Below are 18,078 nucleotides of genomic sequence, written 5' to 3'. Positions count from 1 at the left end.
AGGGTATCGATAAGTTAATATATTGTATGGTTTTCTATCGCACTCCATGTCAACTCATAACCTATCGACTTCAGTGGCCATCACCAACAACAGATAAAGTGGCAACACCGCCGTGTATATACATTTTGAGAGAAAATTTTGTTCAGGTGTGAAAAATCTATGCAATTAATTCTCGTTTATAAATAAATTAAATTTAAATGCAAATTGCAACATGACTTAACTAGTACATGTCTTAGATATTGTCATTGCTTGTGCAGTACGTTACGCCGTATTTACGGAATTATGAACAGTACCCTGCAGCCGCAAATTGTCGCGTCGCATTACATTTAGTGTTGCCAACTTTTGCATTTGCAAAAAAAAGCTATCTCGTCAAATTCGCACTACTGTGCTTTAAAATTCACATATTTTTTCGTGCAAACACACATTAGATGGCTACACAGAGTATTTATGAAAAAACTCTATTTCCAAATTGATAAGCTAACATTTTTCAGCAGGACTGCTCATCACCGTCGTACCAATTAGCTTACAAGCATTTTAAGGACCCTGGACATTAAATAGCTAAATCTAACCGGAAAAGGCTGAGTGGGCAACACTTTAGCCTGCGCCGCCGCCAACGTCGTCACACAAAATGAAGTGAGCTACTACACAACAAAGAAAATAAACTAAACTGAATATTGAAAACTTCAACAAACAATACAATAACATTTTTATTTATCGGTTTCTTTTTCCCGTGTACAGTAAACCAAGAGGCACAGCAGTTTTTTGTTAATTTTCTGAAATTTCAATTTGTCTCGTCGTTATCATCATCCGCATCGTAATTTTTAGCAGGACTCTCTTATTACCACCCATCGCCCGCCCGCCCAGCTAGCTTTGTGGGAAACATTGTATTAAAGTTCGTTTACTGGAACATTTTCTCTAGCACCCAGGAGCTTCGTCTTTTTACTACTCTTCACTTCTCCAACGAGACGAACACACAACTACTTAGGTAAGTGCTTCCTGTTATCAGCTCCATTTTCATTTTAATTTATATGATCTGTCTTACAGTTATGTCATCGACCGCCGGCAAACGTAAGGAAATATACAAATACCTGGCGCCATGGCCATTGTACTCCATGAACTGGAGTGTGCGCCCAGACAAACGTTTTCGTCTTGCCCTGGGCAGCTTCATCGAGGAGTACAACAACAAAGTGCAAATCATTAGCCTGGACGAGGATACCAGCGAATTTAGTGCTAAAAGGTGAGAAGAGAGTAAGCATGTGCCGAGCCTTAAATACGCTTGGAAAACCTATGGTAAGCATGCTGTACATATTTCATTGCTTGATTTGTAATTCTCAACAAGTTAATGCTTCCAAAGGAGGACAGGACGTTTGCAATCCTTGAGTACATATTTACTATCGTCTGTTGTCTGCTGATTATATTACCGAAAGGTTCTTGAAATAGCTATACAGACAACCTGATCAAATTTGGTGCTTGTACCTTGGTGTTTTAACACAGACCTAAGTCCGTCAGCTTAATATTAGTTTTTATACTGAAAAGGTCACTTAAACCAATCATATGGCAATAATACGATATGGTATGTCGATCTTAGTCGCACAGCAGTGTTTATCATATAACTCGACCCATGGGAGTTATTTATTAATACCTTTTAGATAAAATATTTTCGTCATGATAACATTTTTTATTTATCAAGTTTATTTAAACAAAAACTCAATTGGCAATCGATCGTCCGCCAGGTGTAAATATGAGTGGTCCGATACGTCTATCAACTTAGAGACTAGTTTGCATGGAAACAGACAGCAGGACGAGGCTATGGCCATCTGATTGTTGATGATGACCAAGAATAAAGCCTGCATGGGGTCAGAGTCCCAATTTTCTGGGGGTATTATAATCTTGTGACGAAATGTATTAAGTTTATGTGTGAACATTTTTGGTTTTGATGACTACTACCGATTAATATTTCATATGGTTTTAGAAAGAATAATTAGGAAAAGAGTTATTGTTTGGGAAGCTTCTGTTATTCACTGTTTCATAGTGGACTTCTATATTTATGTCTTTTATAGGAATACTCGTTCTGGAATTAGAAATTCGTTTAAGAGCATTTGTGTGTGTATACAAGCGTATTTAATTTGCGGAGTGCCACTGATGGCCGTTTTTTCATTAGTTAATTACTAAATTTTCTGTTTTTCTCTCGATCAATTGCAGCACCTTTGACCATCCATATCCTACAACAAAAATCATGTGGATACCAGACTCGAAAGGCATCTATCCCGATTTGTTGGCCACAAGCGGTGATTATTTGCGCGTTTGGCGCGCTGGTGAACCGGATACCCATCTGGAGTGCGTGCTAAATAATAACAAAAACAGTGATTTTTGCGCGCCGCTAACATCGTTTGACTGGAACGAGGTGGATCCCAATTTAGTTGGCACATCATCCATAGACACCACCTGCACAATATGGGGCCTAGAGACAGGGCAGCCGCACGCGCGCGTTTATGTGGCTGGGCATGTTAAGACACAGCTGATAGCACATGACAAGGAGGTCTATGACATTGCATTTTCACGTGCCGGCGGGGGCCGGGATATGTTTGCCTCAGTTGGCGCTGATGGCTCCGTGCGCATGTTTGATTTGCGTCATCTGGAGCATTCGACCATTATCTATGAGGTGGGTTCCAATAGCTTTGATATATATTGTATATTTATTGATTCATTTGTCTTGTTTAGGATCCTGCGCATACTGCGCTGTTGCGCTTGGCCTGGAATAAACAGGATCCAAATTACTTAGCCACTGTTGCCATGGATTCATGTGAAGTTATTATTTTAGATGTTCGTGTTCCTTGTACACCTGTTGCAAGACTGAGCAATCACAGAGCGTGCGTCAACGGTATTGCGTGGGCGCCGCATAGGTAAGCAATATCCAAATTAAAATACCCAACAAATATTTATCAAGTTTAAATCGGTTTGCAGTTCCTGTCACATTTGCACTGCCGGTGATGATCACCAAGCACTGATCTGGGATATACAACAAATGCCACGCGCAATCGAGGATCCAATTTTAGCCTATACAGCTGCTGAAGGCGAAGTCAATCAAATACAATGGGGTGCCACGCAACCCGATTGGATAGCCATTTGCTATAACAAAGCGTGCGAGATCCTGCGGGTCTAAGAGTCAATTTTTCTTACCACCCATGCAACTTGTCCCCCCTCCCGACCCACACTGCTCTGCCCTGTGGCTGTGATGTGAGTATGCTGTGGCTGCAGAACGCACAGTTGTCAACACACCCAACAACAGCAGCAGATGCAACACCAACACACAGATACACATACTCAAACACACACACATGCGGATACAAAACGCAATGTAGTTGTAGGTTTTGTAGGCGCAGCGGAAGAAACGCGTTTTAATTACATAAAATACACATATATAGTTTTGTATTCGGACGTCGATTTATATCCCACAATCCCGCATCCGCATCTGCATCCCAACATGGTGTAATGGTCGCCAGTGTCTGTGGGTCAACAAAGGTAAAAATGAGACGCGTAGGCGGAGCAGCCGGGCAATTCTATTAGGGTCTAGTTTTTTAATGCTCTCTGTGGCCAGGCCAGGCACATTTAGCATCCTTAGCTTAGTTGAACATAATGTTATGATATATAAGTCTCAAGGTATAACCAAAATATGTATTGCTATTTGTAATTTATTTGACTCGTTTCGCACGTTATGCTGAAGAACCGGACGCTTAGTTTTATTTATTGACATGTCTGGCTTATTAACATTCTGTTTTTAAGATGGCAAAAACATATACACATAAAAAAAAAACAAGATGAACAAAAGAAAAACAATGTCCTACCTCGTTTTCCAACATGTAAAATGTTGTTAATATTTGTGTCTAACCGCATTAAGAACAACAACAACAACAAACCAAACAAACAACTACACGCAAATGAGAGAAAACCCAAATGAAAAAAGTATCCAAAAAGACGCTAAAGGCTTCTTTTTGCTTTTGTTTTTTTTTTCATATTTTTTTTTGGAAATGTTTTTTAATTTTTTGTTCAAATGTTTCTTACACGTTTTCTATTAGAACCAAACACCAAAACAAACAACAAAAGGACTTAAGCAAACGTAAACGCAAACGCAAAGCAAACATAAATAAGCGAAAATACTTGTATTTAGAAAACAGAAATGAACTAAAAAAAAAACAAAAAAGGAAGAAAAAAAACAAAACAGCAACTGCACAACCACAGCTAAATACAATACTTACTATTTAAAATACAACTAAAACAAAAACCGAAATATTATATTGAGCGAGAGAGAATACAAGATTGTTGCTATCCATTTAAAAAAAACACAAAACAAAAACCAAAACAAAATGAACATAAAATAATGACTGCATTCAATTACCATTAGCTTCATAAAATACAGTCAGGCCGAATGATCGAACGATCCTTACTCCTGAGAGCAAAAAAAAAAAAAAAAACAAAACAAAAAAGAAACAATACTAATCCACAACAAATTAAATACATTTTCTATGGTCGAAACTATAGTGCGCCGCTCTGAGACTGAAATAAATGAGAATCCTTTTAGATGAGATGCCTTTTTGTTGGCTCAGAGTTATCTGTTCAAACTCCAAATGCTAATATATACAAATACAACTGATGCTGTTCTTGATTATGCGTGTAAATACAGAAGAGCGTACCACTCTTTACTTTATTTTTATTGTTTTCTCCAATAACAATCACAATCTGTAAACACTTGACAAGACTTTTGCGCAGTTTCAATTGAATATAGATAAACCGATAAATCCTTTTTAATATGTACACCTGTACGCACACATGTGTACATACATAACATACATATGTAGATACATTGATATACATATATATGTACGTTTTTGGCAAACGGTTTCTGTAATTTTTAGCATTCATTATCCGGTTAGATCATTAAAAGACAAGATATTCTTTATACTTACACACATGCGCATATATACTATACCCACATACACACACACACACACACACACACACACACATACACACACACACATACACACTGTAACCAATTATTTCAATTTTTTCTATGCGTTTGCATTTTTTAATTTCACACACAGACATGTACATCATGAATTGTAACTACATATACAAATATAAGCATATATATGATCATATATATATGTATATATATATATATATATATATATATATATATATATAGGACATCTGGTACCATGCTGGGTCAGCGCAGAGTTTTGAAACTAGGAGGCAGCAGGAATGTGAGGGGCGCAGCAACAAAAGAGAAGATCCCAAAAAAAAAAAAACAAAAAATATTTAAATAAACAATTTTTAAATAAACATTTGTTGTCTCTCCACTTAAATCAAATCGGGCAAATCGGGCGGCGCACATATATTGCCAATATCGACTGTTCCACATGGCTCCTTGACACCAGGTGCACTGCCACTGTAAGATATAAGATTATACTTGATTACCAGATTCATCTAATAACTAGGCTGGCCTACCTCTCTTTCGGGGCATGCATGGACTTCACGACGAGCAGCTCGTTAGCCTTGAGCTTCATGAGAAGAATCTGGAGGTGGCCGCTGATTTGGGAACGCTGCACAACAGACTCGTCCGGCTTGACCTCCTCGCTGTAGGCCATTTGAAAGATTTTGCCCTTGATCGTGACGCGCACGTAGTTCGTCTGTATGTCCACATCGATAAGGGACGTGTCCAGATGCCTGTTTTGGCCGGAATGGAAAATGCATTTGGAATGAGTGTCATCAATGGGACAGGTGTGGGACTACGTACTTGTATACTTGCAATAACAGACTATAGTGGCCAGCCTCATCCTGGAAATTAAATTGTAGCTTAGCCTGATTGATATTGTAGGGTCGGCCGCAGGGCGCAAATAGATGAGGGATTCTCTTTGGCTTTTGCGTTAATGGGTTTGGCTGCGACTCCTGCTTCTCTCTGCCGAGCTTATGCTGGCGCGCAATCTCGGTGCGTATTTCCGGGCAATGCTCACTTTTGGCATTCCAGAAGGCGCGTGTACGCTCATCCTCGTCCTCAATGGCGGCGCACTGTTTGGCCAGCTGTGCCTGCTGCTCGGCTACGCGAATACGCTGTTCATCCCGTTCAATGGCCTGTGCCGCCTGGCACTGCACAATAACAGCTCGATGCTGTGGTAGGAGGCGTTGCGCCTTCAGACGTTCCGAGGGTAATATATCCTTGCAGTCCAGGCTCTGCAATTGCAGCAGCGTGCCTACCACAAAGTCACGATAATGCGGATAATCGACACACGGATTGCCAATAAGGACCAGCTCCCGCAAATTGTAATTGCCAATCAGCGACTCCACGCTGGTCAGCTCGCCGACAAAGTTGAGCGTCAGATCGAGCTTATTGAGTGACTCGAGACTCTCTAAGTTCTCAATGCGCTCAATATTGTTCACCGCCACATTGAGATACTCGAGACGCTTCAGCTTGTGCAGATTCTCCAGGCGTGCTATGAGATTGGACTGCAGCAGCAGTATCTTGAGATCGCGACACCAGTTCTGTATATGCTCGATGCGCTCAATATCCTCCTGGTGCAGCGACAGCTCCTCGAGCGTGCTTATTAGCCGCTCATTATGCTCCGACTTTTTGCGCACCAGCTCCTCGGTGACTGCGACAATATCATTATAGAAACAAGCATGCAACTATTTTGAACACAATTCTTGAACTTACTGCGCACCATAATTGGAGGATATAAATATTTATGTTATGTCTATGTCGAGAACTAGCTTCAGCTTCAACTCAAATAGCACTTAAAACAGTAAATAAATAAGGCGACTGCGTTGCTAGGTTCAGCTTGTTGTTGTTGTCGTTTTTGTTGTTGTTGTTGTTAATGACACCCGATTACAATTTAAATTTTATGTCATCGGCGGGCGAGCGATTGAACTTATCGCCATTAACATATCGATTTGCATGACGGCAACGTCATCGGCGCCCGCCGCTGTGTTTTTTTGGATTTATGGAAATCTAATCAGTTGAATTAGTTAAAATAGCGTATTAGGTGCTCAATTGCAGGGCCGGACTGCGGTATGGATGTAAAGGCCAGCACTGCCTCATATTTATTTGTTAAGCTTTCTATCACACAAGATAGTCAACAATTTCATATATTCTACATATAATATAAATAATTAAAAAGCCAATAACATGAATGGTAATTTTTGTAAAAAAGTTAACTTACAGCATTTTATAATGCGCACACATGTGGTTCTTAAATGTTTATTAACACTTTATAGACAATCACCCACTGAAATTGATCAAATGGTTCACTTTTTATTTATATAAAAAAGAGATAAAAAAGTACAATATAAATGGAAATTGATAATTCAATATACATATATAAGCATATATCGTTGTGCTTTTTCTCGTTAGCTATTGGCCTTCATCAAATCCGCTCCTGTGCACAATGGCTTCAGGTGTGCTCGGCTCATTGAACTCCGCTAACACTAGTCGCAGCCAGACAAACTTGGACACTGTAAGCGTAATCAGCTTTTGAGATCGAAATGGGCAATAAGGATGTCGATATTTTGCGTCCACTTAGCGATAACGAAGTGGATGAGCTGATGCAGTTGTACGGCGAAAAATATGGACCACTCAATTTCCACTATCTCTTGCTGTACAATCAGCGCAAATGGGATCGCCAGCTGGACGCGGCGGGCATTTCCCGGGAAGATGACGCTTACATATCGCTGCGCAAGCTTTTTTATACGCATCGAACTGGCGACTTTCGACAATACGGCACATATGTGAGCCTGCACCGGGACGTCGTGCAGAGCGTGTCCTTTTACAGCTGGCAGCCCGTAGAGCCAGCGGAGCTGTTCGCCTGCCTGGAGCAAACACAGCGCATCGAATGGTCAAACGGTGCGCTGCTGACCAACGTTGATCTGGAGCATTGCGCACGCGTCAAGGAGATTGCCAGCAGGAAAGGAGCGAGTGGCATACAGGCACGTCAGTGCTACGGCATGGTATTGCCACATGCCGAGGCGCGAACGGTGCACGTGCCCGATCTGCTGTCAGACTTTGAGTTGCGCCGGCTAAGCGATGAGGATGCGGCCATGGTGCATGCTATTTGGCCCAATAAGGGCGAAGGATCGCTGGCATACATACGTGCTTTAATCAAGTACAATAGGACAGTGGGTGCCTGTCGCAGCGACACCGGCGAGCTAATCGCCTGGATATTCCAAAACGATTTCTCTGGTCTTGGGTATGCAAAATGGAATACTTTTAATCGAACCCTATTTTAAAATTCTACTCTTGGCAGCATGTTGCAGGTGCTGCCAAAGGCAGAACGGCGTGGCCTCGGCGGTCTCTTAGCTGCTGTCATGACCAAACTGATTGCCAAAGGGGAAGAGGTTACGCTCACCGCATGGATTGTGGCTAGCAACTGGCGGTCGGAGGCTCTGCTCACCCGCATTGGCTATAAGAAGGCTATTGTGAACGAGTGGATTAAGCTGTTGCCCGCTTAATATGCGGTTGGATCTGGGTAAAATTGCTGATTGGGTATAGAGGTGAGCCACGAAATGGAACTAGAATATAAACGATTATACACTACACACGCTTTTATTTTTTATATACATACATATGTAATGTTATAAAATATAATAATGGGGAATGGCATCCGCAAGTATGGAGAAACGCGAAAATGGATGTAGTTTTGTTAGAACGCACTGGAAAGGTGTTTTACACTTGTTCGGAAAAGAATATTTTTTGTCTTCTAACTTCTTACTACGAGACTAAAATGGTCCTAGTTCAATAGACGTCAGTTTTAGATAGTACGGTTTGATTTAATTTTTCCACGGGAGTTGGTGAATTGTTGTCAAAATCTGAAGCAAAAAACTTTGGCCAGGCAAGAATAAACTAATATACTAACTCAAAGTTCAAAACGAAATTAAATATATCCGATTTCGTATACCCGTCTTCGTGTTAAATACAATATAGAATATATTAGCAATCGGAATAGTCTACACGTCCACCCAATACTATTTTATTGCGCCATGGAGGGGTGACTGAATCAGGTTCATAATAAAAGTCCAAATGCTTTACATAATACGTAGAACGTAGTATGTAAGTATATGTATATTGCCTATGTACACGGTCAACAATTTTTATTACGCATTGCAATGCGTTTTGATATTGTAAATACATACACTTTTTAAGGCATAATCAAATTCGAACTGCAAAAACATATTTAAATTTCTAGCGGCAATTGAGGCTAATCCCGTACCTGGATTCGGTCCCGAATTTCATACTTATTTACATACCGCATTACATGCATACATACATACGTTTATCATACAATAATTTACAATATAATTAGGATAGGAGCTGATGGGAGCATAAAACAAAAAAAAAAGAAGAACATTGGAAATATACAAAACATAATGACATACGAGCAGAGAGCACAAAGACAAATGTTACATTGTTTGAATTGTTGTTTTGAATGCGAAATACTATTCAATTAACTATGCCCGTAAATAGGGGACTCTGATAAGAAATTGTTATCAGAGACGATCGAGACGAAATGAAACCGGGTAAAACAATTTGTGTGTGGGCCTGATGTTGTAATACAATTTCACTAATTATAAAAACTAAACAAATAGCAAGCGCGTGGTGCTCCCACTCGGCATACCGCTGCCATTTGCCAACAAACTGTTGCTGCTTGTTGGCATTGTCATTGGCATTTGCATGGTCGCCGGTGCTTTCGTTGTCTGCATCTTGTGTAAACCATTTCCCATCACATTTCCATTGATTGGGCTGCGATAATAGTTATCATTTAGCGGCGTATACTTAATGTGATTGCTTGGCGTGTGCGTTGGCAGCTCCCTGGCCTTTGTGATTTGCTTGGCACGATTGTAGCACAACACACCGATAATGGCCAGGGTCATGCCCAGACAGTTGACCCATGTAACCGGATTGCCCAATATCAGCAGCGAGACGGCAATCACAAATATGCGCTTGGAGGCGCTGGCCACCGCATACGTGAGCGGCGTTACCAGCGATAGCACGCTAAAGGCAATTATGTTTTGCATCCAATTAAGAACGCCATCGGTGAAGAGCAGCGCAATTACCCGGTAGTCAAGATTTTTCTGCAAGGCGAATATAGGCTATTAAAATTGGTATACGATTCATCTAAAGAAATCACTTACAATTGCTGTATGCCGGAAAACAGCTAGGCTGTCTACGTAAAGCCAGAGGGGCAGGAAAATGAATAGAGATAGCTTGCCCAGCAGGTGGAGCAGACGCAAGTGATGTATTCCCGTATCCTTAAGCACCTGCAAAAAGTTTTGATAGAGTTAAGTGCGCCTGTGCGAACATGTTAAATATATACAGTTTTACCTTCTTGGAGAAGATGTTTTGCAGGGAGAAACCCATTGTGGAAATGAGTGCGCTTATTAGGCCAAGCATGTCGAATGAGATTTCCGTAAAGGTCGCAATCGCCACGCCGGTTATGATGGGCAACAGACTCAGGTACACCAGTGTGGGCTGCTTCTCGCCAAAGAAAAGGCGCGTCAGAACAACAGTGAAAAGCGGCATGGTCGCTTTAACTAAATATGTAAATATATACAAGATTTGATGACGTGTGTGAGTTATGTTTTATTTAAAAACGCACTTATTATTATTTACTCACCTGTGTGCGCGTAGGAGACAGGCACCTTCCACAGCGATATGTGCGATGTGACCGAGGCGAGCAACTTGCCAATGGCCAGCGGCACAATTAGTCGCATGTAATAGGAGCGCGGTATATCCTGATATTTGCGTATGCGCCATAGGTTGAAGAACGGCCCACTGTATAGCGTGATGCTGCATAACTGGATGAGGGTGACGGTCATCGGGAATGGAAACTCGTTGAGCACCATTTTGCCAATGACATTGTTGCTGGACGAGATTACGTACCAGAAGAGGCACATCAACAGCACGACTGCAACATGACGGGAACTAGTGCGTTTGCCACCCAACATATTTGAATATTTGCTGTTTAGTTAAGAAGATGCCGTAGTCAGGTGTCAGCGCCACAGTGTCTCTACCTGTGCGCCTGCCAGTCAGCTGGTCCTTTTTATTGATCTTTGTTTATTGCATCTCGCTGTATGATTAAATTTTAAATAAATATATGCACGTCGACAATGCCGTCCGTTTGTTTTCTACGTGGACGCAACAGTGTGGCCAGACATTGCCGGATATACGGCAAGTGTTGATAAATGCCAGCACATTGGGCTATCGATAAATATTCAAAATATAATTTCCCAAATTTCAGCATTGAACATAAACTGAAATAGCAATTTCAGGAACCTACCGGTTCAATTATCAGCAGAATTTGATTGCAACTCCTAGGCTCAACGCCGGTTCGGAATTTTTGTATTATACTTAAGCTCACTAAAAGTCGCTGGATGCATAATTATATTAATTTGTAAGAGCAAGGTCGATATACGTCCACATCTGGAGTAAATTTCGAAAGTTTAGATTTTTAAAATGTATTATAATTTTATGTATCGACAACTGATTTCCTGTTTTTGGTGTACATATGAGAATTTTCACTGCAAATATTTGTTGAAGTGTATGTATTAATCTCAGAAATGAAATGTTTTTTTATATATGTATATATCTATTAAGTCGATTATCAACTACAAATGCGATTTGGTTTGCGACCATTTAATGGTTTTCAGTGGCACTGCAGTGCTGGAATCCTTAAGTTAGTGGCCCACTTCCTTAACTTCAGCGCGCTTGATAGCCAAAGCGTGACGAAGCTCCCGGAATAGCTTATCGGCCCAGGATGAGGAACTAGGATTTGTTGCGCAGAGTTCCTTCAATGCCAGCAATACGTTTGTGTGCTGCTGCGTTAAGTCCGCCTGGTCGAAACGAGGATCCAGCCAATAGACGCCCCGTGGCGCAGCCGGCATTGCCTGAACACCAACATCCCGGCTACGGTTGCTGAGTCGCGCGTCCGTTTGAGTCGATACACTCTTATACAGTCCAGTAGATAGGGACTCGTCTTCCGTTCCGTTCTCTGCCTGCTGCGTAGATCTGAGCTTGTGCAGCGCCATCTTTGGATTCTCTTTTAGCTCCATCAAACGTGCCACATCAATGCCGGTGAGGCGCAACAACGCAGCTGTCGACTCTGGCAAGCGTTCCAAGCCCCATTTGGTCAAATTGATGTTAGATGCGGACGTCGAGTTGAACTTGTACGTAACATTAAAATTGTTACACAGCGGCGAAGGATTCATGAAGAGGTCACTATTCATATATGATGCACGGCTGGGCAGCTTTCTTATGGTGTCAACCACAAGGAACAAGGTCTCCGGTGCCTTTGACGCCTTTAGGCGCATAAGATTAAGCACACTTTTCGTGCGCTCCACGGCCAGCCGCCGCTTCTCCAGAATAGTCGGCGGCGGTCCGGTATCTGCTGCTGCTGGTTGCATTAGTTTGTTTATATTAACTACCTTGACGATCTTCTCGTCAGCATGTACAGGAACAAAGTCGAGTTCCTCGGGTTCCGTTTTTATGACGGGCATAGTACTGTGCCTTGATCCATTTGATCTCTCAGCCTCCATTGTGCGTCGTTCCTTGCGACTTTTTGGTGGACTGCCACTATGGCTGCGACTTCGACTGCGACGTCGCTTTTTATGGTTATCGTGCTTTTTCTCCTTTTTGTGTTTTTTTCTTTTTTTCTCGGCAGTTGAACGTTCCAAAATTTCCAGTTCCTTGCGCCGCTCCTCGATACGTAGTTGTATTTCTCTCTCTTCTTCGCTGACTGGAACACTTGGCTGTTGTGGCATTGGTGGCTCCAGATCCATATCGTTTAATTGATTCACTTGGCTATATGCACTTGTTACGCCTTCGAAGTCCGTCTCTGACAGGACATCCAGGAAGCCCAATTGCAATTCACGGCGTTCCTCCTTCTTAACAGTCACATCATTTGGAAGGCGCGGCTCAAGTGAACCTGATAACAGATCATCAAAATAGTTGTCCGGCACATCCGGAAAGCTACCATTTGCTTGAGATTCACTTTGAGGCTCTGTGGACTGAGGTCGGTCTATGGCTGACACTCTTAATGGTGTTTGGTCATATTCATTAGTCGGACTTAGCTTTATGCTCATTTCCTGATCAAGTGACGGCGGTGAAGGCGCAGGCGGCATCTCCGTCTGATCCTCATCATCGCTTCCCCAACCCGCTGCCGAAGTACCGGTGACTGCGGCTTTGTCCGGCGAGAGGACGCCTTCGTCACGCAGCGGAGTGCACTCGTTCTCATCGTCTTTGGGAGGCGATTTCTCGCATTTCACATCCGTGTAAGCGGCATCTATTTCGTTTTTAACACGAATTGCATCTTCCATATTATTGGTAACCCAGATAAAAGATGCAATATTCAGTGTGATTGTATCAAGTCAACAAAAATATACCAAGAAATTTGATTTTGTTTGTCAGCTCTACAGATGGCTGACGAAATCAAAATCCATATGAAATTTTAAATTATTTTTTAAACAGTTATAGAATATAGATAGACATGCATCTTGGTTTACAAAGCATTGCACTTTATACTCAGTTATTTTTCATTAAACAAACTATTCGGTATTTTTTGCCCATTTTGGTATTTGTATTAAAGCACATCACAACGATAAGAAAATAATCGAGATGCCATTGTGCTGCCAATGAAAAATCGATAAATGACAGCTATTGAATTTTTTATTGCAACGCGATCGTAGGCCGTCAACAGCCGTCTGCTGAAGTATAAATTTATAAATAGAAATAAACTAAAATGAATCGGGCTCGCAGGAACGTTGTCAACAAACCGTTTGTTTCGGGAGGCGTTTATGTAAGTTGTTTAATACATACACACTAACAGCCATACATACATATGTATGTATGGAAATGTATTTCATGATTGCATTACTCATTAAACTTCTATTCAATACTTTCATTCCGCAAATATGTATGTTTTTCTGTAATTTTGCAAATATAAAGCAAAAAGTATGAAAATACATCAATGAAATAGTTATGAGCGGTGTATAGATACATACATATGTATGCATACATATAAATATGAATGTATGTGTATCATTCATCAAACTAAGAGGATGTTCTCATTTTGCACTCTTGCATATGTATACTTCTAGTATACAAACACACACATGCATATGAAGCTGTAGTTTTAATCGATACTGGTATGCATACATACATATGCACAGTTACAAAATTACTCACCCGCATAGACAAATGTGTGTGTATATATACATACATACACATATGTGCAATGTATCTAAGCATATACATTCATTAGTTTTAGTTGTTTGTTTATTTTTTTGTTGTTATCATTAAAAATACAATTTTTGCAATAATAGTAATTCTTTTTTTATTTATATAATTTACAGCGCACAAATTGAAAATGTGTGTCTCAAACCAATTGTGAATTTATTTGCAATAGCCAATAAAAGTTTCTTTAATCGCAAGTGTCAAGCGTTCTGTCCAGCCACCTACTTCTCCAACTATTTTTACCCACACATACACACACAAACACAAACATGCACACACAAACACAAACATGCACACACATACACACTCCGAGCCTTGGACTAATTATTTGAACCGCTGTACTTGCCATTTTACTTACTTTAGGGGCTGCTGGAAATTAATTCATCCAAAATTGTAACTAAAATTATTAGTTTTGCGTTAGATAGCAATGCTCATTTACCTTCACTTGAGTACCCAAACGAGACACCAAAGCGCCAATTCGAGATGATCAAAGGTTTGGGCGGGCATTTACCGCAATTTCAGCCTGGCGAGCAGCCTGGTGAACACCACCTCCTGCACAGCATTGCGGGTGGTGGTGGTCATTTAGGTGGGGTGCCAAGGTGCCAAGCATTTGGTTAATGTGATATGATTAACGTAAACCATCGATTGGTTGGTTCATGGTTTCGTTGGTGCAGTGCGTCTGCATGATTCGTTTGGGCACTTTGGGTTGTAGGAGTGGTCATGGCTATTCCTGAACTATGGTTTTTAGTAGATCCGCCGGCACACGTGCTGCGATATAAAGCCTACCGCCCACGCCGTTAGTAGATCCTTTGAATGGCATGTAAGACATTTCGAAGATTGGTATATGCAAAGGGGCAAAACAATTGTTGTTGTTGCCTTTGCCTTTATAGCTTAAGCCAGAAGCGTGGGACTCTAATAACCGTAATCCTTTTATTTCTTAATTTTTATTTTTTTTTACAATTTATAAATGGTTTTTTAATATTTCGAAATATATTAAATAAAATTTAAATTTAAAAAAAAAAATAATTTGGAATTGATTAAGCAAATTACTCAATTTATGAAAATCTTTTTCGCTCCTATGACTGTTGAGTGTATATGGTCTAAAATAATTTAACTTTTGCTAATTAATCTCAACCAAAATTCGTATCAAAATATATAATTGAAAAAAAAAACACTTAATTAAACAAATGGAATATATGTTTTATTTAATTTCTTTTAGTTTCTTTGTTAATTTTTGAGACATGCTGAATTTAAGAAAGTTTCCAATTAGCACACAAAATAAATTTAAACTCTTGAAGAAAAATGTTGATATTTGAAAATAAAAAAATTTGAAGTAAAAGTTGAGGTATATTTCGTTAGTCCATCGGTTAAGAATAATTTTCAATACACGCCCCACACTAGAGTCCGGATTTTGCAAATAATTTTTTTTCTTTTGTTAAAAAACAAAAAAAATATATTTGCTGTGCATGCTATATACGTGCGTTAATAATACCTGGCTTTCTTGTCTAGAATCCTAATGCCACATCCACGATTCCGCAAGCACCGCCGGTGGTTGCAACACCACCGACACCGCAGCCGGCAAAGCCTCAGCCGGCCAAGCTTCAGACGGCCAAGCCTCAGCCGGTGGAAAATCATGAAGCGTTGCCCTTGCCGATTGTCATCAAGGATGAACCCATAACGCCCGCTGGCGATGACATTGAGGAATCCGACACTGGCGTCAATAATGACAGCATGGACTTTGCCAGCGTCTTGGATTCGGAAAATGGTGGAAAAATACCATTTAAGAAGATCTTTCAGAAGCGCAAGAAGTCATCGGGTACGTAAATTCTTAAAAGACGGAACGAGTAAACGGAATTTAATAAAAATAGGTAAGAATGTTGCGTAATTCGCGTAACCAGCTTGAAACATATCGATTTACCACGACCTCAATATTTGAATCGGTCTATAGATAGACTAATGGATCGATCATCAGAACCCTTCGTTTGCGTCTTGCCAAACTTTATCTAGTAAACTTCAAATATTTAAATTAGAGCTCTCTCCAAAATTTGGATATACCAAGTATCGTTAGAAAAATGCAGAGGCTTGGGCCCAGTGACTTATGCTTTGTAGCTGGGTCTTTGACATTGTTTTTATTTCGAAGAAAAGCGAAATGGTTAGATTTGGGTTTCAGTTCGACTGTTTCTAAAGCAACTGGATTGTGCAACGATTCGGTTCATAGTAAAAAATAGAAATCGGCACAGCCTTGAAATCTATATCTCATACTACATTGACTTCACAATTGGACCAGCACAAAGGGTAATATTGACAAAAAATATTATAAAAAATCTATTGAAAGATTATAAGAATAAAAATACCTAAGACTGGCGAAACTCCCGACCACACGCTCCAGTATAAATCCCCACACATTATTTAATAATAAACGTAACTCATTTTCTGTTTGTTTAGAACGCACACGTGACAAGAAATTACGCCAGAATCGGCAGCTACGCAAATCGATGTTGCCCAAGAACGCTCTAATGGCCCTCAACGAGGTGAAGGGCATTAACATCAGTGATTTTACAATTAATAGCAATCCGGATGGCGGCTTCACTGCTATTGTGACCGTGAATACCAGACAGTACGAGGGTAAGGGACAGTCGAAAATGGCCGCGAAGAATTTGGCTTGTGAAAAGGCTTTGCGCGATTACATCATAGCCAAAATGACGCCAAAGCCCAAGAAAGTGCCAAAGCCGGCTAACGATGACGAGCCTGAGGCGATGGAGACCAACGAGACCGAGAATACTGAAAATCCGCCAGAGGATGATGTACCCATGCTGAACTTGGCCTCGTTTGCCATTTACAAGCTGTTTGCCGAATGGGAGCGGGAGGGTTATGTTGTGCCCGAAATGCATCCATCAACTGCAAATGCATCTGCACAGCAAAGCGATCCGAATTCGCCAGCTTCGTCTGTTGTTGTCACACCCAAGGAGCCAAAGAAGCCGCCCGTTCGCACCGAGCTCCCGGTCAACTGGGCTACAATGCATCCAGCCACATTGTTGTGCGTTGTAAGTGTGCTAGTTCAATTGAAATGGCCAATTGATATTTTAATATTTTAACTTTTTGACAGATGCGTCCAGGACTTTCTTATATAGACCATGGGTGCACCGGAGAGAAGCCGAATGTTTTGCAGCGTTTGGGTGTCATTGTGGACAATCAGGAGTTCACCGCCACTGGACGTTCTAAAAAGATAGCACGTCGTAATGTGGCTGTCAATGTTTGCAACAGTTTGTTTAACACAAATTTCATATATGAGGAGTATTAGACGAGCAAAAATCTCAGCTGAATCTGAAAAATGCAACAATTTATCTTGACTTTTTAATTGTTTAAATGTGCTTCTACAACTTGACACTATCATAAACCTACCACACTCCAAGACTACAGTAAATTCATGACCATAAATATGTACGTAGTTTTATCATTATTGTACACTTGTAGAGGTTATTAAAATTTTGTCAAGCGATATGTGTATGGCTTAGGATATATCTGCAAAGTATATATATTTTTGACCGAGTCGATATAGCCATGTCTGTCCATTCTGTTTCGAGGCAAACTAGTCTCTGCATAATTCCGTCTTTCTGTTGTACGGAGCATATATGTCTGACATTAGATCAGGTTAAAAATAAAAAATAAAAATTTGTTGTTTTTCAAGATATCTTGGCCAAGTTTGGGATTACTTAGCCTCAATATGTTCCTAACATTTAAGCAAAATTTTAATCAACAAGACACTATTTTATATCGCTGTTCTATAGGAACTATCGGTC

General features: G+C 40.6%; 6 protein-coding genes across 9 annotated transcripts; 3 read left to right on the top strand and 3 right to left on the bottom strand.

The window, feature by feature from the left end:
• The first annotated feature begins 3 nt into the window (after positions 1-3).
• On the top strand, positions 4-4,376 carry wap (DDB1 and CUL4 associated factor wap). Of its 2 annotated transcripts, XM_064700040.1 has the most exons (7): positions 4-146; positions 495-633; positions 739-985; positions 1,045-1,237; positions 2,203-2,662; positions 2,722-2,903; positions 2,965-4,376. In XM_064700040.1, exons 4-7 carry the CDS (start codon positions 1,047-1,049, stop codon positions 3,161-3,163), a joined length of 1,032 nt encoding a protein of 343 aa, XP_064556110.1. In that variant the 5' UTR covers positions 4-146; positions 495-633; positions 739-985; positions 1,045-1,046; the 3' UTR covers positions 3,164-4,376. The 2 variants fall into 2 exon arrangements, with proteins under 2 accessions (XP_064556110.1, XP_064556111.1); XM_064700041.1 differs by lacking the exon at positions 4-146 and having other exon boundaries at positions 492-633.
• A 942-nt stretch (positions 4,377-5,318) lies between these two features.
• On the bottom strand, positions 5,319-6,868 carry tilB (touch insensitive larva B). Its single transcript, XM_064700024.1, has 4 exons — positions 6,713-6,868; positions 5,798-6,650; positions 5,509-5,727; positions 5,319-5,449 (listed from the first exon to the last, which is right to left on the bottom strand). Exons 1-4 carry the CDS (start codon positions 6,720-6,722, stop codon positions 5,362-5,364), a joined length of 1,170 nt encoding a protein of 389 aa, XP_064556094.1. The 5' UTR covers positions 6,723-6,868; the 3' UTR covers positions 5,319-5,361.
• Positions 6,869-7,476: 608 nt separating this feature from the next.
• LOC135440708 (uncharacterized) lies at positions 7,477-8,589 on the top strand. The gene is made up of 2 exons (XM_064700030.1): positions 7,477-8,240; positions 8,298-8,589. Exons 1-2 carry the CDS (start codon positions 7,540-7,542, stop codon positions 8,500-8,502), a joined length of 906 nt encoding a protein of 301 aa, XP_064556100.1. The 5' UTR covers positions 7,477-7,539; the 3' UTR covers positions 8,503-8,589.
• A 535-nt stretch (positions 8,590-9,124) lies between these two features.
• Positions 9,125-11,206, bottom strand: LOC135440706 (solute carrier family 35 member E1 homolog). Its single transcript, XM_064700026.1, has 4 exons — positions 10,665-11,206; positions 10,373-10,581; positions 10,183-10,308; positions 9,125-10,122 (listed from the first exon to the last, which is right to left on the bottom strand). Exons 1-4 carry the CDS (start codon positions 10,993-10,995, stop codon positions 9,625-9,627), a joined length of 1,164 nt encoding a protein of 387 aa, XP_064556096.1. The 5' UTR covers positions 10,996-11,206; the 3' UTR covers positions 9,125-9,624.
• Positions 11,207-11,489: 283 nt separating this feature from the next.
• Positions 11,490-13,454, bottom strand: Panx (Panoramix). The gene has a single exon (XM_064700023.1). The coding sequence runs from the start codon at positions 13,360-13,362 to the stop codon at positions 11,725-11,727; it is 1,638 nt and encodes a 545-aa protein (XP_064556093.1). The 5' UTR covers positions 13,363-13,454; the 3' UTR covers positions 11,490-11,724.
• Positions 13,455-13,687: 233 nt separating this feature from the next.
• On the top strand, positions 13,688-17,965 carry DIP1 (DISCO Interacting Protein 1). 3 transcript variants are annotated; one of them, XM_064700028.1, is made up of 5 exons: positions 13,710-13,841; positions 14,398-15,098; positions 15,788-16,094; positions 16,724-17,322; positions 17,385-17,965. In XM_064700028.1, the coding sequence occupies exons 3-5, from the start codon at positions 16,010-16,012 to the stop codon at positions 17,577-17,579; spliced, it is 879 nt and encodes a 292-aa protein (XP_064556098.1). In that variant the 5' UTR covers positions 13,710-13,841; positions 14,398-15,098; positions 15,788-16,009; the 3' UTR covers positions 17,580-17,965. The 3 variants fall into 3 exon arrangements, with proteins under 3 accessions (XP_064556097.1, XP_064556098.1, XP_064556099.1); XM_064700027.1 differs by lacking the exon at positions 14,398-15,098 and having other exon boundaries at positions 13,688-13,841; XM_064700029.1 differs by lacking the exons at positions 13,710-13,841; positions 14,398-15,098; positions 15,788-16,094 and adding an exon at positions 16,488-16,573.
• Positions 17,966-18,078: the final 113 nt, after the last annotated feature.

The sequence above is a fragment of the Drosophila montana genome, unplaced genomic scaffold (genome assembly GCF_035044405.1).
Source record: "Drosophila montana isolate Dmon_TW-CO22-7 unplaced genomic scaffold, ASM3504440v1 contig_1624_1, whole genome shotgun sequence".
Taxonomy (NCBI): Eukaryota; Metazoa; Arthropoda; class Insecta; order Diptera; family Drosophilidae; genus Drosophila; species Drosophila montana.
Note: the sequence above shows the minus strand (reverse complement) of the source record. Positions and strands in the feature narration are given on the sequence as shown.

What these genes read in the sequence shown, in the direction of transcription:
- LOC135440708 (XM_064700030.1), top strand. Translation starts at nt 7,540, where the DNA reads ATGGGCAATAAGGATGTCGATATTTTGCGTCCACTTAGCGATAACGAA. An exon ending in AACGATTTCTCTGGTCTTGG is followed by an intron (nt 8,241 to 8,297) that starts GTATGCAAAATG and finishes TACTCTTGGCAG; the next exon opens with CATGTTGCAGGTGCTGCCAA.
- DIP1 (XM_064700027.1), top strand. Translation starts at nt 13,785, where the DNA reads ATGAATCGGGCTCGCAGGAACGTTGTCAACAAACCGTTTGTTTCGGGA. An exon ending in TTGTTTCGGGAGGCGTTTAT is followed by an intron (nt 13,842 to 15,787) that starts GTAAGTTGTTTA and finishes TTTCTTGTCTAG; the next exon opens with AATCCTAATGCCACATCCAC. An exon ending in CAGCCACATTGTTGTGCGTT is followed by an intron (nt 17,323 to 17,384) that starts GTAAGTGTGCTA and finishes ACTTTTTGACAG; the next exon opens with ATGCGTCCAGGACTTTCTTA.
- wap (XM_064700040.1), top strand. Translation starts at nt 1,047, where the DNA reads ATGTCATCGACCGCCGGCAAACGTAAGGAAATATACAAATACCTGGCG. An exon ending in ATTCGACCATTATCTATGAG is followed by an intron (nt 2,663 to 2,721) that starts GTGGGTTCCAAT and finishes TGTCTTGTTTAG; the next exon opens with GATCCTGCGCATACTGCGCT. An exon ending in ATTGCGTGGGCGCCGCATAG is followed by an intron (nt 2,904 to 2,964) that starts GTAAGCAATATC and finishes ATCGGTTTGCAG; the next exon opens with TTCCTGTCACATTTGCACTG.
- LOC135440706 (XM_064700026.1), bottom strand. Translation starts at nt 10,995, where the DNA reads ATGTTGGGTGGCAAACGCACTAGTTCCCGTCATGTTGCAGTCGTGCTG. An exon ending in AAAACATCTTCTCCAAGAAG is followed by an intron (nt 10,309 to 10,372) that starts GTAAAACTGTAT and finishes AACTTTTTGCAG; the next exon opens with GTGCTTAAGGATACGGGAAT. An exon ending in TTTTCCGGCATACAGCAATT is followed by an intron (nt 10,123 to 10,182) that starts GTAAGTGATTTC and finishes TTCGCCTTGCAG; the next exon opens with AAAAATCTTGACTACCGGGT.
- tilB (XM_064700024.1), bottom strand. An exon ending in CTGTTATTGCAAGTATACAA is followed by an intron (nt 5,728 to 5,797) that starts GTACGTAGTCCC and finishes CGGCCAAAACAG; the next exon opens with GCATCTGGACACGTCCCTTA. An exon ending in ATGCATGCCCCGAAAGAGAG is followed by an intron (nt 5,450 to 5,508) that starts GTAGGCCAGCCT and finishes TATATCTTACAG; the next exon opens with TGGCAGTGCACCTGGTGTCA.
- Panx (XM_064700023.1), bottom strand. Translation starts at nt 13,362, where the DNA reads ATGGAAGATGCAATTCGTGTTAAAAACGAAATAGATGCCGCTTACACG.